Source organism: Echiichthys vipera (genome assembly GCF_963691815.1).
Source record: "Echiichthys vipera genome assembly, chromosome: 12".
In the NCBI taxonomy this organism is placed as follows: Eukaryota; Metazoa; Chordata; class Actinopteri; order Perciformes; family Trachinidae; genus Echiichthys; species Echiichthys vipera.
In genome coordinates, this window is record NC_139837.1 from 3,202,530 (window position 1) to 3,221,079 (window position 18,550).

The 18,550-nt window shown below is 46.7% G+C and overlaps 1 protein-coding gene across 3 annotated transcripts in view; it reads left to right on the top strand.

Moving 5' to 3' along the window:
* The window catches only part of daam2 (dishevelled associated activator of morphogenesis 2), a 123,991-nt gene that overhangs the window by 103,922 nt on the left and 1,519 nt on the right, over positions 1-18,550 (top strand). For all 3 annotated transcript variants that reach the window (XM_083924182.1, XM_083924181.1, XM_083924183.1), the window contains 8 exons: positions 2,444-2,550; positions 4,083-4,167; positions 5,436-5,542; positions 6,461-6,549; positions 8,672-8,840; positions 10,699-10,806; positions 11,097-11,157; positions 12,558-12,689. In XM_083924182.1, coding sequence (XP_083780308.1) covers positions 2,444-2,550; positions 4,083-4,167; positions 5,436-5,542; positions 6,461-6,549; positions 8,672-8,840; positions 10,699-10,806; positions 11,097-11,157; positions 12,558-12,689 — 858 coding nt within the window. The remainder of the gene's footprint in view (positions 1-2,443; positions 2,551-4,082; positions 4,168-5,435; positions 5,543-6,460; positions 6,550-8,671; positions 8,841-10,698; positions 10,807-11,096; positions 11,158-12,557; positions 12,690-18,550) is intronic.

Sequence of the window (18,550 nt, forward strand, 5' to 3'; positions counted from 1 at the left end):
TAATGAAAAAGCAGCAAATGCAGGTAGGTGTGTGAGCGGTTGGCTGTAGACTTGGACAGTTTCCCTTGGTGGAGGTTCAGAAACCCAACACGCGGCATAAATCGCTCCTTGTTCTTCAACATCATCAGTTCTGGTATTTCCTTTACTGTCGTGATTCATCATCATAAAGTAAACAGGAAAGGGCACCATTAAAAATGCAGCCGATTGCATGTTACCCTGGCTCTCTGGATGCACAGCGCCGGGCCTGATGTCTGGCATGTGGCCCGGATGTCAGGACCGCCGACATCTATTTTGCACTATCAGCTTAGCTACGCCCGAGACGATTGTGATGGATTAAAGGAAATACTCTCAACGGCGCTGTGGAGTATGGGCTTGCTGCACCGGCTTATCGCTCTGGGATAAGGGGAAAAACGCTCTGGCTTGTTTGTATTTCTTTAAACCAGTCACAGTCGTCTTAGGAGCTGCTGAGCCCGATAGGCGGGATGGCAGAAGAGGAGGAGAATGTCGAATGGCTTTCACCAAGCGCTGCACATCCGGTAAACCAGACTAAACAAGCCAGAGCATTTTTACCCCTCTACCCAATGATAAGCCGGTGTAGCCAGACTATACTCCAGCGTTGAGTATATAAAAGACGTACGGGCGAGTCTCCAGTCACATTGGCACAGGCTGTATACTGTACAAGTTGGCCCGCTGTAGTGCGTTGGCAGAGAGGGTTTTGGCGGACCCAGTGAATGGGAGTTGTCCCCCCCAGCCCAGCGCCAACCTCAGTCTGTCGCCAGGCACTACGGGTCATGGCAGAATGACACGCATCTGTTTCACATACGTCACCGCCAGGACGTTTTCTGGCACGCGGTGAAACCGGCCAGACCCATAAATAGAACGCGTTTAACGTGCAGCCTCGACGCGTATTCTCTCTCCCTGTGGAATTTTATTACTACGTTTGTGTGAAGCTTGCACAAAATATCTGAGTGGCCCGAAGCAAGTTTTAAATAGTGTTTCCTGTTCCTCAGAGAGGTTTATGGGCCTGCCTGCATTGTGTTTGCAAAAGTGACTCACGGAATAAAATCTCGTCTCACCGGACCTGTTTTATATCTTCGCCAGCATGAATATGTGCTTTTTTATTATTTCCACTGCTTTTTAGGTTCATGTGTTTCTTACAGGTCATAGTTCATACAATTAACTCCATGGTTCATAATTGGCAGATGCTATTCGCACCCAGTTTAGATTTGGTTTGACTAAACCTAACCAAGAAGTTTTGTTGACTAAACCTAACCAAGAAGTTTTGACTAAACCTAACCAAGTACTTTTAACTAAACCTAACCAAGAAGCTTTGTTGACTAAACCTAACCAAGTAGGTTTGACTAAACCTAACCAAGTAGCTTTGTTGACTAAACCTAACCAAGTAGTTTTGACTAAACCTAACCAAGTAGTTTTGACTAAACCTAACCAAGTAGTTTTGACTAAACCTAACCAAGTAGTTTTGTCTAAACCTAACCAAGAAGTTTTGACTAAACCTAACCAAGTAGTTTTGACTAAACCTAACCAAGTAGTTTTGACTAAACCTAACCAAGTAGTTTTGACTAAACCTAACCAAGTAGTTTTGACTAAACCCAACCAAGTAGGTTTGACTAAACCTACTTGGTTAGGTTTAACTAAACCAAACAAGTAGTTTTGACTAAACCTAACCAAGTAGGTTTGACTAAACCTAACCAAGAAGCATTGACTAAACCTAACCAAGTAGTTTTGTTGACTAAACCTAACCAAGTAGTTTTGTTGACTAAACCTAACCAAGTAGTTTTGACTAAACCTAAACAAGTAGGTTTGACTTAACCTAACCAAGTAGGTTTGACTAAACCTAACCAAGTAGGTTTGACTAAACCTAACCGAGTAGTTTTGACTAAACCTAACCAAGAAGCTTTGACTAAACCTAACCAAGTAGTTTTGTTGACTAAACCTAACCAAGTAGTTTTGACTAAACCTAAACAAGTAGGTTTGACTTAACCTAACCAAGTAGGTTTGACTAAACCTAACCAAGTAGGTTTGACTAAACCTAACCGAGTAGTTTTGACTAAACCCAACCAAGACGTTTTGACTAAACCTAACCAAGTAGTGATGATGCCTAAGAGTAAGGGCGCAGGTATAAATAGCCAAATAGCTGCCGTGTGACTTCTCTCACCCGGTGTAAGTAACCGTCTGTGGGCACTGATCAAACTGCAACTCTTAATATCTTTCAAAGTCTTTCTTTCACATGTAAATCTGCTCCAAATTAACACATTGTTAAAAGCTTAGAACGGCTCATGTCTTCTCATCCCAACATGAGGATGTCGAACAGATGTGAGGAGGAGATGTTTGATCGGGCAGGCTTTGGGTTTTATGCGAGCACTCTTCTAAATGGACCCATGTTGGGGAGTTAATCCCGATCTCTGTCTTTATCTCTCCGCAGAAAGAGACGGGCTCTATGGATGACATATACGTCAGCACGCGGAAGGTGAAAGAGCTGTCGGTTATCGACGGCAGACGTGCACAGAATTGTATCATCCTTCTTTCAAAGTAAGTGTCCCGGACAGGATTATTAATTATGCATCGTACCGTCAGTAAACAACTAAGTTCAGTTAATGGGATTGAAATTGTGCAGAGATGACCCTGAGCACGGGCTGAATAAGTGACACTGCAGCCTTTGGGTCAGGGGTCAGAGCTGTAACTCAATGTGGAGCTGCTGGAGGCAGACGCTTCTTATGTCTGGAACAAGAAATGTGTTTTTAATGGCAACACAAGGACATCTGTCAGTGTAATTGAATCCCCGTCCGTGGTAAGAGCAAACTGTGTCGTGTGACGGATAGAAAGCATCATCCGGGACGTCTCTCTGCAGCAGGTTTTGTCAGATGTGGTGTATTTTTAAACACTGAAGTATTGTCAGTCCCACATTAAGTCATATGAAATAAGTTAAGACACATAAGTGACCCCCCCACCCTCCGGAGGGGATTTGAGTCTTACTCGATCTGAATTGGATTCAATTGTCGACACTTAAAATCCCCCAACAATATGGTTACCATGTGTCTTCTGACAACAATGATCCAAAGCCCCGGAGAGAAGTTGAATCCTAACCCCTCTTTACAGATCAATAAACAGGCTTCCTGAAACCTTTCTGTGTCTGACAAAACTGCTGCAGGGTCCCTGAACACAGTCTCGCGTCAATAGCAAATGACCCGAGGGTACAAACTCGACCCAAATGGGGTCAGCGGTCGGTCAATAAGGCTTTGATGCACAGACTAACTCTGCTGTTATCGATCTAAATGGAGCACACTTAACAGTGATCAGATGCACTGAACACAGCTGGCTGGGCTCCAGGGGTCGAAACCCAGTCCAGACCAGTATTCAGAGTATTAGGGCGCACTCCCACTGTGCGCACTGTCCGTCCGTCCCGTGCTTTAGGGTCCTTGTCCCCCCCTCCAGGCCCGTTTGTACTCACACTACCTGGGCCTCGGAGAATGCTTCTCGCTGCCTATACGTCATCACGCCGTAACACGTCACACGCATTGATGACGTCATGGCGATGCGTGGCTTTGTTTCCAGATCTTTCCGTAGACCTCGGAGTTTTTGTGCGTCTTGTCGACTGTTTTTGAATCTTTTCATCGACCAAATCTGCAGTAAACACTCCACCTCCGCATCACACCAACGTGAACCTTTCACCGCCATTGTTTGAAATGTCCGCGCATGGTCCCTCCTTCTTTTCTCTATGTCCCAACAGGCGCACAGGAAATGACCTCAGAACCGCCGTAGGCCTCGTGCTCGTGCTCGTACATGTGCAAACGTGCTTTACAAAAGCCTGACTCTCCCAAACGGGCCGTGACCGGCAAGTGTGCTGTGCCTAAGCGCGGTACGGTTGCACTCACACTGGTCAAAGGAACTAGACTTTAGCCGTTAAGGGTGCTTGGGCGCGGTACGGATGGACAGTGCGAGTGCGCCCTTAGTATCAGTCCACTCACAGTATTCTGGATTGTGTGTTTGCAGTTTTGACAACGGATTACATTTAATGATTATAATGAAAACAACTTACCATAAACAATTGTCTTCCTTTGCAGGTTAAAAATGAGCAATGAAGAGATCAAGAGGGCGATCCTAGAGATGGATGAGAGGGAAGAGCTGGCCAAAGATATGCTGGAGCAGGTGAGGCTGATGATTGATCACGCATGTACACGTATGAGCTGTAGCAGAGCTCAGCGAGTCTCCTGGGACTGTTTGGGTGAGTTAAAACAATGTGTATGGATTTGATTGATAGGGAAAGGGAATTGATATTCTGCTGTTTCTTCAAAGAGGTTTGTTCATAATCAGCCCTTGGCCCAGAGAAGGGACAGGATATTTGAGACTGAGTCGTTTCTGTAGCAGAGAGTAAACAACCTGAGATGTCCAATCGGCCTGGATCTATTTTACAATGTAATTTTGAATTAATCAGACGACTATTTTAAAAAAAAGGAATTAAATGTATATTGCACTTGCATTCGGGCATCTAGTAAGGATGAACCCTGGGCGCCTCCCTAGGGAGGTGTTCCAGGCACGTCCAGCTGGGAGGAGGCCTCGGGGAAGACCCAGGACCAGGTGGAGAGATTAGATCTCCACACTGGCCTGGGAACGCCTCAGGATCCCCCAGTTAGAGCTGGTTAATGTGGCCCGGGAAAGGGAAGTTTGGGGTCCCCTGCTAAAGCTGCTGCCCCCGAGACCCGACCCCGGATAAGAGGCTGAAGATGAGATGAGATGAGATCCTGCACTTAAATGTAGCACTCTGTGGTTTGGCTCCACACCCTGACTCAACATCCTCATGGTCGAACGCACTTATTGGAAGTCATTAATATAAATATTAACGCTAAAGTAATGAATCTCATCCACATTAAAGGCCCCATATTGTGCTAATTTTTACGTTCATATATCGGGTTTCTACAACATGTTCATACGGTCCAACAAATCAACTGTGTGAAGACAGTTCAGGTGGTTGAGTGAGTCGAGTCAGGTGTGTTTTTGATTGGTTGGAATGAAAACCTGCAGCCACAGCGACTCTTTACTGGATCACTTTGACACCCCTGCTCTACATTATGGTTCCCTCACTGTAGCTTGCTGTCTAAATCGTTAAAGTCTTTTGGCGTCCATGTTGCCAGTGCCGGTGCCTAGCAATTCATAACTTGAATGGCGAGCATATGGTGTACACGACCTCCGATGTCTTATCCGCGATTTCATGACTTCCATAACTGTTCAGAAGTCATGACGGCTCCATTAAAGACACAGTGTCTGAATACGGGCTGTGAGACATGGAAATCTCACTTTTTACAATATGGGACTTTTAAAAAAAGGCTAAAACCACATTTATTTAAATAAAAGTGAGATACTATGTCTTTTAGTTTGCACACAGACAGCACATTAACCTCGTCCTTGCATCTTTGCAGCTGCTGAAGTTTGTCCCAGAGAAAAGTGACATTGACCTGTTGGAGGAGCACAAACACGAGCTGGAGCGGATGGCCCGGGCCGATCGCTTCCTCTACGAAATGAGCAGGTACACAGAGCCGCAGTCTGCTACATTGTTCCCTGCAGCTGAACCATATCCAAAGCACAGTACTGCACAGATCTGCAATGCGGGCTGGTTAATTCTGATGTATTTGAGTCTGTAGGAAAGTGAGATATGGTGATGAATATCGGTTACACAAACGTCAGTGTCTCCGTTATAAAACAGATGGGACGTGTTTGCATCGTGCAGTGTCTGACAGGCTGTGGCCAGCACTGGAGATGGAAAGTTTCCAAAGTGAACAACATGCAGATTTAGTGCAGAATGAAGGCATCAGCCAATCAACCACAAATAGATCCTAAACTATTGCAAAGCACGATGTCTGTTCACAAAGACCGAGGGTATGGAGCAGCGCGGGGAGTCTGGGATGGAGAACAAGCCTCAGACTTCAGGGTGATCCATCATTTAGCCGTGAATAGAAGCCGTGGCTGCCCTCCGAGGACTCCCATCACATCACAGAGTGGAGATGTTTTCAATCAGGGACTCTTTTTCAGTCCATCCTTTCTCAGAATCTGCACTATTTGTTTAAGATAATTAAAGCTTTTCCTTTTCTTCAGTGAAATATTACCCTGTCCGCTTCCTTTCCTCTTGACCACATCTCCTTCGGTCGCAGGAATACATCTGGGATTTACTTATTTCCCCGTTGTTTGCCATTTAATATCCCTGGTCCCTCTTTGAAATAAGTCCCACTCCCACCCTCGGTGAACTCTTGGACAAGTCTAACACACTCATTTGTCAACTCTCCAACTTGATCGTAGCTGAGCAGATGATAAAGGGCCTGTGGAAACCGAGAGAGGGAGGTTTGTTTGATTGGGGGACGTCTAGCTTTGAACTTACGCTGCCCTGGATACCAATGTAACCCAGCCCCCTTTTCTCCCTTTGTGCCTCTTCCTTTCTCTCCTTTTTCAGAATTGACCACTACCAGCAGAGACTGCAGGCTCTGTTCTTCAAGAAGAAGTTTGCAGAGCGCCTTGCTGAAACCAAGCCGAAGGTGGAAGGTAAGGAAAAGCCCCTCAGAGACCACTGAAAGAGTGAAGAAGAGAGCTGAACACTCGGTGATGGTTATCCATTTAAAGGACTAGTGCAGTGGCCATGGCTTGGACGATGGCTTGGCTCCCTGGTATTGCTGCATGCAATGGCTGGGGACATGCCCGTCCCTTGGGTCCTCAGAGAATCCTTCCGGCACAGTTACATCTACGCTACAGCTCCACCTATCAGCCAAATGGCACCAAATTTGTCAATTTATCAGTCCACCAAATGTGGTTGCAATAGCACAAAGTGTCCAGGAGATACATGTTCTGTAATAGAAGCCCTGCACATAGCGTTTGAACACACCTTGAGGACCAGCTATAGCAACACTATAGAGAATACAGTGTAAATCATCTGATAAGTTCCTTTGTCCGACTTGTTGCAGAGATGTTGTGAACCAAATTAAGTGGCGATTGATCAGAATTTGTAGGATCAGGATGGAAATGGACGTGGCTTCTATGGATAGATACAGTAACTGAAAAAAAGAGACATGCGGATCAAAATTCACAGACCAAAACGTAGAGTTTGTTGTTATAGCACCACCGTCAAGCACCAAATTCAACGTCATTGGGTCCCCAGCATTAAACCCTCCAATTAGATTACCCTCAAAGCAATTTCAGTCAAAAGCAACTGGACTTGGTTATTTGTCAGGAAGACGTTTCACCTCTCATCCAAGAGGCTTCATCAGTTCATGTACGCATCTGACCAGGACCAGGCTGGGACTGGACCAGGACCAGGACCAGGCTGGGACTGGTTCGAATGGTCAGATGCACGAACATCATATACAACATTCAAACGATTGTACACGTGCTGAAAATGTCATCGGCTGTGAACACTTTGACTAATGCTTCTCAGAGTGACGTGTGAAATCCATTCTTTGTGTTGAGGGTGCACATGTAGTGTGTGGGCGAGAGCGTCGGGCCAACTGTACATTAGCACACTGTCGTTTTCCCCTTTCACGCCAGCCTCCAGGTTACCAAGGAGGCTGTTTTGGAAAGCTGGCCCCAGTTTAGAGAGGGGAGAGCCTCACTGCAGCTCGCTTCAAAGACCCGGGGTAAAGACTTGTGTGCACATGGGTGTGTCATGACTGAGCCGTCCTAGTGTCAGTTTGAGCCAGAGCTACTTAAAAGGCACTTCTCCACTGACCTAAATGCCTTTTTCGGCTCTGATGAGCACATCGCATTATTTGTGCCAGCAGTGTTTTATTTGCAGCGAGTGCCGGTTCACAGCTTCGCCCTGCGTGCTGTGCTTTGCTGTGCTGTACAGTACAGAAGCCTGTTTTACAGTCAGTCTATCCATCTTAGTCATCTTCTGCCACACATTACTGGAAAGAAAGTGCGAGTGGAGGAATAATCCTGAGTAAGAGTTTGGATTCAAGCCTCCAGGACCTTTGTTGTCAGATCCAAAATGTTCCCAGACCGCACTGTTCATCGATGCCTGTTATAAAGTAATGTTATCACTCATGTTGTTTTGTCATATACTCTAGATGAGACTATATTTCCTCGGACCACCCACTGTGTTCAATAGAGGCATTTCATAAGACAGTGCAGTGGTTCGCCAGCGCTTTCTGCATCCAGAAGAACACTGTCAGCAGAGCCAGGTTCCCATGCTGTATCGCTGCAGAGAGGACTGTAACAATAACACTATGGTTAATGATTTTCACATTCACACTGAGGTCTCCTCTGTGGAGAGAGGGAACCACCTGCACTCTGCCAGACAAGTCTGTTCTCAAGGGGAAAGCAACGAGAGAGCACGGGGTTACGTTTGGAAGATTCCCTTCCCCCTGCTGTTTTATGGATGGATGGAGAGGCTTGATGGGTTTCCCCACCGAGCTGCCCAGTTGTTGTGGGGAATATTGATCAATCACCATGACGGATGTTGAAAATGACGGAAAGGATGAGACCCTTTGGGCCGCGTACAGCGTGTGTGCTCATGGGGGCTGAGTAGAGAAACAGAAGGGAACGGAGAGCAGCCAGTTCATTATGTAACCGAAAAGGTTAAGTGGTGCACAAAGCAAAGTGCACACATATCAGTCACCAACTATATGATCTCTCCAGCTGCCTCTCTCTCTCTCTCCCCGTCTTCCTCCAGCCATCCTGAATGCGTCCAGAGAGGTGGTCCGGAGCAAGAGGCTGACTCAGATCCTGGAGGTGGTGCTGGCCTTCGGCAACTTCATGAACAAGGGCCAGAGAGGAAACGCCTACGGCTTCAAGGTCTCCAGTCTCAACAAAATTGCTGACACCAAGTCCAGCATAGACAGGTGGGCCAGGGGGGGCTGCGGTGACTCAGGTTTTCCAATGTTGAGAAGTCATAGAGTTGTTCTGATACAGATACCAGTATCGGAAATACGTCAGATACTGCCTCAAATGCTGGTATCGGTATTGTGGAGTATGCAAGGCTACGTACCGATCCCGCCGCATGATTTAGCCACTGTGAAATCCACTGTAATGTAATTTATTTATGTGCTTTTTCAGTTATGACTGACTGAAAACTAGATAATAAAATGAGTTCTATGCAAATGTGCAAGTTCAGGTATCAGCATGAAAAAGCATCAGCATATTTCTAGTGTGTTGTAGATGGACGTCCACACATTTGCTCCTCATACTCATCAAATCCATTATTCAGTATCAAAATGAATGCAGCTGTGCCAAAACATGTTTGCAGTGCAACAAGGGCTGCTAGCGAATAATTCAGCACGATTTTTCCATAACTCTTACTGTCGAAATGCAAACATGTGGGTTTCAAGGGACTTTCACACTGCTGCACGTTTTTCTTTTCTTTCTTATCAATGAGGGGAGGGACAGTGGTCAATCACGGCAGTAGGGGTATGAAGCGTTTGCCTTTAATTTACTTTACTTATTTGGGAGACACTCTTGAAGGAAGGCGATTGTCAGGGTGGTTGTCAGGGTGGTTGTCAGGGCGGTTGTCAGGGCGGTTATAAGCGTGGATGTCAGGGCGGTTGTCAGGGTTGTTGTTAGGGTGGTTGTCAGGGTGGATGTCAGGGCGGTTGTCGGGGCGGTTGTCGGGGCGGTTGTCAGGGCGGTTGTCGGGGCGGTGGTCAGGGCGGTTGTCAGGACGGTTGTTAGGACGGTTGTCAGGGCTGTTGTCGGGGCGGTTGTCAGGGCGGGTGTTGGGGTGGTTGTCAGGGCGGTTTTCAGGACAATTGGCACGGCGGATGTCAGGGTGGTTGTCAGGGTGGTTGTCAGGGAGGTTGTCAGGGCGGTTGTCAGGGCGGTTTTCAGGACAATTGGCACGGCGGATGTCAGGGTGGTTGTCAGGGTGGTTGTCAGGGAGGTTGTCAGGGCGGATGTCAGGGGGGTTGTCAGGGCGGTTGTCAGGGCAGTTGTCGGGGCGGTTGTCAGGGCGGATGTCAGGGGGGTTGTCAGGGCGGTTGTCAGGGCAGTTGTCAGGGCGGTTGTCAGGGCGGTTGTCAGGATGGTTGTCCGGGCGGATGTCAGGGGGGTTGCCAGGGTGGTTGTCAGGGTGGTTGCCAGGGTGGTTGCCAGGAGGCCGTCGGGGCGGTCGTCGGGGCGGTCGTCCGGGGGGTTTGTCAGGGTGGTTGCCAGGATGGTTGTAAGCGCGGATGTCGGGCGGTTGTCAGTTACATTTATGTCAACTAACAAAAGCCGCTAAAATATAATTTAATAATGTTATTTCTGACCTTTTTAACACATTAAAATAAAGAAAAACATTTATTTTTAATAAAAAGACCAAATATAAAGAATCCCTGTTTCACCCTAACAACTAACAACTACACAGTTCATCTCCTGTGTTCTGGGTTTTGGACAAACGGGTCAAAGACGCAAAAATTTCAAAATGCACAAAGCTTTTTTATTTATTTATTTAAATAAAAAAGTTTTGCACATATAAACACGAATAGCACCAACATGCCAAATGTCGGCATATAAAAACGACTTCTAGTAACCCTGAAAATAACAATACTGCATTTCCTGTGAAGACGTGTGACCGTCTCATCAGCCCGTTAATGACGTAATAATAAAACAGAGCAAAAGAAGCTCAGGACCCAAAGGGTTAAAGAGAAGTTTGTAGGTTGATGCTGAAGTTCTTCCCGGATTCCTTTAGTTACAAACCTCTTGTCCGCACGTGTGATCCTGCAGGAACATCACCATGTTGCACTACCTGATCATGATCGTGGAGAAGAACTACAACGACACGCTGCTCATCCAGGACGACCTCTGCAGCGTCCCGGAGGCGGCCAAAGTCAAGTGAGTGCACGGCGCAGAGAGAGAAAGGACATTTTCATCATATAGCAGAGAGAAGCACACTCTCAGTCCTATAATGCAGGATAAACAGTATATTTAGCAGGTTATTCTGTTATTAAATAATGTTATTTTCTAATTGACGGCTTCAGTTATGGTGACTTTTACTTTAAATGGTCGTTGAAAATGTAAATTCGGACACAAGCTGCACCCCGAAATGTGCAGGGAAGTGTTGTACAAGACGACAGACGACAAATGTCTTCACATCTGTTCTGTTTTTCTGCCTTTCACTACAGTTTGGCAGAGTTGGAGAAAGAGGTGCACAGCATCAAAAGTGGACTGAAGGCTCTGGAGGCGGTGAGTCGCTGTGTGTTTGTGTCACGTCCCCTCCCGCTGGTTCTTCTCCCGTCTGTAATTATGTTCAGGAGCAGAGGTGGACAGCCAGGGCGGGAGGGGGGGGGGGGTGTGTGTGTGTGTGTGTGTGTGTTTAAACGCTGTTAATGCTCCACGCTGACACGGATCAGCACATTTCACATCTGCAGCCACACACCGACACACTGAAACAAGGGCTCGGCTCGTGTGCTCACAACCCGGAGACGTGGACTCGAGACTTGGTGACTCGGACTTGAAGTTACTCAAGTCGTTGTTTTGAGGACTTGCAACTTGACTTGACACGAAATAAAAGACACAAGACTTACGAGTGAAAGACTAATGACTTGACTTGACTTTAGACATGATGACTCGACCGACTTGTCTGTGTTCATTTTATGTTTTCAGCTTAAATATTAAATATGTACAGTGCGTCCAGTGTCTGTGAGGGCCGATGCTAGCGCTAACGTTGTAGCCTAATACAACCCGTTCCCATACAACCTCGTGGATAGCTAATTTAATGAGGGGCGACACGGTGATGTGGTGGTTAGCACTGTCGCCTCAGCCAACGAGAGGGTTCCAGGTTCGAATCCCTGCTGGGGCCCTTCTGTGTGGAGTTTGCATGTTGTCCCCGTGTCTGCGTGGGTTTTCTCCGGGTTCTCCGGTTTCCTCCCACAGTCCAAAGACGTGCACCTGTTCGGTTCATTGCTCGTCTCTGATAAACTGGCGTCCTGTCCAGGGTGGACCCCGCCTCACGCCCGATGTCAGCTGGGATCGGCTCCAGCCCCCCCGCGACCCCGACAGGGACAAGAGATTGCAGATGAATGAATGAATTAAGAAATAAATAAGCTGAGGTTTTGTGTTTGCTTACGTTGTCGTCCGTTGTTTAAAAGTGTCGGGGAGGCGACGTGTTATTTGTTTTTGATAATATTTATTTAACTGCACATCAATAATTATATTACATATACGATTCAATGCCATACTTTAAAGCAGGTCGGCTAAGTTGGCCGATAATATCACTACACAGGGACTGATACTGTGTCTTTAAGCTTCATAAACACCAGATGCTGCAGGTGAGTGACTTGACTGCCCTTAGAATAAATGACTCTGGGCTTACGTGAGACTTGGAGTCACATGTCTGATGCACACACACAAAGACACACACATGTTACCCTTCACAGACGTTTAAATTAATATTTTTGTAATCCGTAACTGAGCAACCTTAAAACCCTCACTATTGATCAGATGCTCTTCCCTCGACTTAAAGGGAAAACCACAGATCACTCCCTCTGTCCATCTCTTCCTGCTCCTTCTCCATGAAGCAAACACTAACTCTCATAACTTTTGGTACAGAAACATCATGTCCTGCCTTGTGTTTCCCCCTCCAGGAGCTGCACTACCAGCAGAGCAGGACGAGGGAACGTGGAGACAAGTTTGTGGCTGTGATCGGCGACTTCATCACCGTGGCCGGCTTCAGCTTCTCTGAACTGGAGGACCAGCTGAGCGAAGCCAAGGACAAGGTAGCTAACCGCATAACCACTCGGTTGTACAATGAACTGTGTATGAGGAAAGAGTCCATATGGTCATGTGGGTGGCTCTAATGCACCCTGTGCTAGTAGTGCTTATCAGGCAAAACATCATGTTGGACAGACAGAAGAGGACGGGCATTAAATACTGAAGAGAGAAACCATGACACCTCTGTGCAGCGCTCTGAGTCCAGCGTGATGACTTCAGCAGTGCCGGGGAAACCCAGCAGTGAAAGATGACCCCGGACGTCCCCGGCCCCCCTCGCCTTTCTTTGTGTTTGTCTCTCTGAGTTAGTGTTTTAGATCCGCACTCTCCCTCTTTGTACACGTGGGACAGACGTCCTCTTGAACTCCACCGGCTCATGTATTGATGTATTGTAGGGAGTACGTAAGCTGAAGACATCAGTGGGACTGTGGGAATCCCAGAGTAAGACAGCGTTGAAAAGATTTACGCGTGCACGTTTAACATTTATTTTTGCAGGCATTCGGCGCTCTGTTCCACATTTACTGTAGCGTTCAGACTCAGAGACGATGGAAGCTTTGAAATCATGGGCGACTGTGGCTCAGTGCCAGAGTGGGTCGTCCTCCATTCGAGAGATTGGTGGTTGGATTCCCACCTCCACTTGTCCACATGTCGAAGTGTCCTTGGGCAAGACACTGAACCCTGAATTGTTCTCCGTGCTGCACATGGGTGTGTGAATGGTTAGATTAGATGGTCTGTAGATGTCCACTGCCATCAGTGTGAATGTCTGTGTGAATGGCTGAATGTGACAAACACTGTGAAAGCGCCTTGAGTAGTCAGAAGACTAGAAAGGCGCTTTATAAGTACAAGACCAAGTCCATCATTTAAACTGCATCTAGTGGTTACAGATGTTACATTCTACTTCATTAAAATAATTGCGATGTTGATGCTTAATGCCCAAATAGCTTCAATTCTGAGGTTTTGAGAGTGACAGAGGCCAAAATCCGCTTTTGCCGTCATTGGACATAAATCTGATTTATTAAGTCAGAGCCACTTTCATATGTGGTCCTAAATCCAATACATATCTGATCACTGACCATGCAATCGCTGTGACATTGCACTAATTAGCTCTTGGCAGCGAGGTGAAGGCATTCAAAGGTCTTTTTTAACCACTAATGCTGCTGAAAATAACAGCAAACCTCTGCAGCAGCATGAGAAGAGTCCCTACACACACAACAAAGCAGCAACAGCGTAGTTAGTGAACCCAGAGTTTATTAAAGAGTGTTTTAAAGACTTACCTACTGGCCCCTGTACCAGCTCCTCTCATAGTAAAGTCCATTACAGTGGAAGGAGCCCATTGGTGCTTTGTTTTGTGTGTAGGGACTCTTCTCATGCTGCTGCAGAGGTTTGCTGTTATTTTCAGCAGCATTAGTGGTTAAAAAAGACCTTTGAGTGCCTTCATCGTGCTGCCCCGAGCTAATCAGTGTTAGCCGCATTTGGCTGTTAGCGACTCTACCGGATGTCTCCGTTAATAGTTGTTACACAAAATAAAAGTGTCTCGATGGCTTATCTGATGAGTGTATTTGCCGATAAAAGACCCTGGTGATGATGATTTTACGCCAGAACTTCACTTTAAGTTCTTATATTTTATCATTTAGCGGCTAACTGGCTGGTTAGCTTCTTTAATGCTAGACTGGTTACAGGAAATGAGCCGAACAGCGGGATGTTCACCAGCAGAAGAGCCGGTCCATCCACTTCTCCCTACGCTAGGAGGAGAGCGGATGGTCGTTAGCCCCGGGAGCCGAGATGGACGGCTGTGGCTACAGTTGCTACAGCCGCCACAGGCCTGACTAAGATGTGACGTTTTCTGTTGCTGTCCCAACACGTGTGTGCGTGACGTTTCAGGGCAGATACCCGTTCACACCGTAGACACACTGATGTCAGAGAGGGGTCACTTCAAACATGAGTGTGAACAGTCACCGCAGGCAGATTGATCTGGGGGAAAGTCTTATTGACCATTAAGAGAGAAAAGTCTTGTAAAGTGAATGTAAGCAGAGAGAAAGACGGGAGGAAAGGCTCTTGGGTTTCATGAAGAGCTCCCCTCTACTCAATTATTTGTTTAAGGAGGAGGTCGCTTTAAAAATTGGAGGGAAAGCGGGTTAGCTGGGACGTCATGGGAAAAGAACGGGAGGAGCCGGCCACAGGTTACTGCTGTAAAACAAAAGAACCTGTGTTCACCGGCCCAGACTCTGAACACACTCTTCCCAGCACAAGTGTGTGTGTGTGTGTGTGTGTGTGAGTGAGAGTGTGTGTGTCGGTGCTTGTCGAGGCTCTCTGACGCTCTGTCAGGTTTCCAGTGAAATACAAATATGGAAGTGCGGGTGTGTGCGCGGCGTTTCGGCCTTAAGGAGGCTAAACAGGTCAGGCAGTCCAGTGAGGCCCATAAAGCTCCATGGCAACAAATGTGTGTGTGTGTATGTCTGCGAGAGAGAGACACACACACACACACCCTTGCCAGACACTACTACATACATTACAAAGGATTACACTTGTCCAAGGTCATGTGGGTTATTGGGACAGAGGTTTCCAGAGGAGAGCAGGGATTTTCCTCTTATCCAGAGAGATTGGTGTGCTTGGATTTATCCTTAACAACACACCCACACACACACACACACACACACACACACACACACACACACACACACACATCGACATTTTCACAGACGATATGAGATCCAGCCGCTACCCGAGAACAGAACAGCTCAGGTTCAAACTGAAAAAAGGTGAGAAGGGAATGCTTCAAGACATTTCCTCACCACGTGCTGTCGGCAGGGGAAATCTAAATATAACGTAATAATATATAAGAGATAAAAGTAAGTGTTGTGGTAAATGAGGCCTAAATATTCCACTTTCAGGCATTAATGTGAATTTGGGTTAGAGTTGTTGTGGTACCAGGGTCGTAAACGCCTCCAATACCGCCTTAAATGCTGGTAGCAGTATCAGCAAGTACCCGAGTCTACGGAACAATCTGATCGCACGTCATTCTGTCCTGAAATAATGTCCTTTTAGGTAGTTTATTTATGTTTTTATCCCATTATCACACATCCAGCCACCATATGACATATGGTATCTCAGTTTATAGGTACCGTATTTTCCACATTATACGGCGAACCTTCAATGAACGTCTTATTTTGAAACTTTGTTCATATTTAAGGCGCACCGCATTATAGGGTGCATAGATCAGACTCTACAGTGGAGGCTGGGGTTACGCTAAGGACGCCTTTAAATTCATTGATGTTAAGTTTGCGTGCTAGCGCAAGTAGCATCCAGCTGCAGACCCGGAGCACAAGCCCCTCACTTGACACAAGCCCCTCACTTGACACAAGCCCCTCACTTGAAAAAAAAAACTTTTGCGTCACTCCCGTCAAGCAAGGGGCTTGTGACAAGTGAGGGGCTTGTGCTCCGGGTCTGCAGCTGGACAGTATTGGCTAACGCTGTTGCCTTCAGTGGAATAGTGATTGTACGAACACTTCTACTCTTTACACAAACACGCATGCTTAGTATTTTACGCATTAGTGTCAGACCAGTATAGAGCTTCTGCAGTTCTTGATTATTTAATAAATGAGTAATTGGATAAGAAAAACTTTATTTTTATGTATTATTATTATCAAAGAGAGAGCAAATAAGACAGCTCTCTTAAAATGAACAACTTGTTTTTTAGAAGAATTTACGTTTTATTGCTTAAATTTATTCCATAACGTTGTCCGTCAAAAACTAAACCCATGCAGTGGCGTGTAAGTGCCGCATTAAAGTCACTTACAAGCACCGTACACTAGTCCGACGCATCAGACTTTCGGTGGTTCACCTGTCGTGTCGGAGCTGGTTGTAAGTCGACAAAGTGTCTCAGACATCGCTGTGACCTTGTGTCGGGTGTGATCTCTGGAGACCGGACGCACACGCTGGGCACCTTCTGCTGCAACGATGAAGCGTCGGCGTGCTGAGGTGGTGAGCTAGTCGGGTTTTACGAGTCTGTAGCTGGATTTTCCCTCCATTAGCATCTGTTTCTCTGTGCTACGGGCAATGAAGGCATCAAAGCTACAGTACAGTTCAAACGCTGAGCCTTTTACACAGGTGCATCGAACCAAAGCGGTGCACACTTCCCTGCATGTATCCATTTGGAGCTCAGCACCAAGTTCCCCAAACTTATTTCCCACTTGCCCCCTTTTCAGAGAACCTGCCTCCTCACAGCTGCTAATATGGGCGTACTTGTGTGAGCTGTTACACCATCACACAGCTTTTTTAATAAGTTGGCACAGCACTGCTGGCAGACTGGCATGCTGAGGAGGGTGGAGAGGGGGGGTAGTTCCAGGGTGCTAGCCTCAGACTGAGGGGCTATTGTAAGACAGGCACGGCTCATTTCCTCCGTGCTAATGTTTGTTGGAGGGTGAGGGATCAGATAAAATCAGAAGCGACGATAAGGCCCCATTGATGCTCTGTTGACATCCCCGTCTGCCCGTACAAGTTCTTTGTGTTGGATAAAATGCATTTCCACCGCAAGTTCGAGTGCAGAGCCGTCACAATACCTCTGTATATACGGCAGGATGCGCTACGTCAGACCCAATCCGTGATGTGTTACCCAGAGCACATCCTGGCCCATGAGCCGGCCTGAATGTGGATTTTATCGACTTTAAATAAAAGTGCTCGACGGTGTCTTCAGTCAACATCCATGATAAACGCTTATAAAATATGAATTTGAACATTGTGTGTGTGTGTGTGTGTGTGTGTGTGTGTGTGTGTGTGTGTGTGTGTGTGTGTGTGTGTGTGTGTGTGTGTGTGTGTGTGTGTGTGTGTGTGTGTGTGTGTGTGTGTGTGTGTGTGTGTGTGTGTGTGTGTGTGTGTGTGTGTGTGTGTGTGTGTGTGTGTGTGTGTGTGTGTGTGTGTGTGTGTGTGTGTGTGTGTGTGTGTGTGTGTGTGTGTGTGTGTGTGTGTGTGTGTGTGTGCGTGCGTGCGTGTGATGAGATGAGTCCGTGTGACTTCAATTTCTCCATTTCTGTGTGTGTGTGTGTGTGTGTGTGTGTGTGTGTGTGTGTGTGTGTGTGTGTGTGTGTGTGTGTGTGTGTGTGTGTGTGTGTGTGTGTGTGTGTGTGTGATAAGTCTGTGTGACTTCAAATTCTTCATTTCTGTGTGTGTGTGTTTGTTTACGTATTTAGCAAAGAAAGACTAGAGGAAACAGATTTGACCAGACACATAATTACAGGAGGGAGAGGGATGATGACGGTGGTTGTTGCCATGGTGACCAGCCCATAATGACAGGATGATTTTTTGCATCCTCAGAAAAAAGCAATTCCCAACAGTAGAGCCACTGACAGTGTTACCGGCCTTCTGCACGCCGTGAATGTTGTGATGTTTGTGTCACTTCCCTCTGACAGAGTGCAGCGTAGTGAGGGCTGATGCTGCTTTACCCCCCAGAAGACAAAGTCCTGTGCCGGCGCACTGATCCTGCTGTTAAGACGTGACCTAACGCCCTTTCAAAGTCTGATTTCCGGGTCCAACGCCACAGCGCCGTGTTCCCCGTCGTTTGAACAGATTGGAGTTTTTAAAAAACAACATAATTGTCATTTTACCTCTTTCTTATGGATGAAAAAGACGTCTAACTGACGAAAGAGGTGATCGTGATTGTTCACATGTTCGGGCGTTGTTGTCCGTTTTGTTTCAACGGAGCGTTTGGACCCGGAAATCTTATTTTGAAAGGGTGTTACGTCAAACTGAACAGCCGGATTACATAGAAATAAGCTTACTTTCATGTTTACTTAGCTGTAACAGCTACGGTTAACAGTAACAGGTAACGGCCAATGGTAATGGCTAACGGAAACGGCTAGCGCTAACGGCTAAC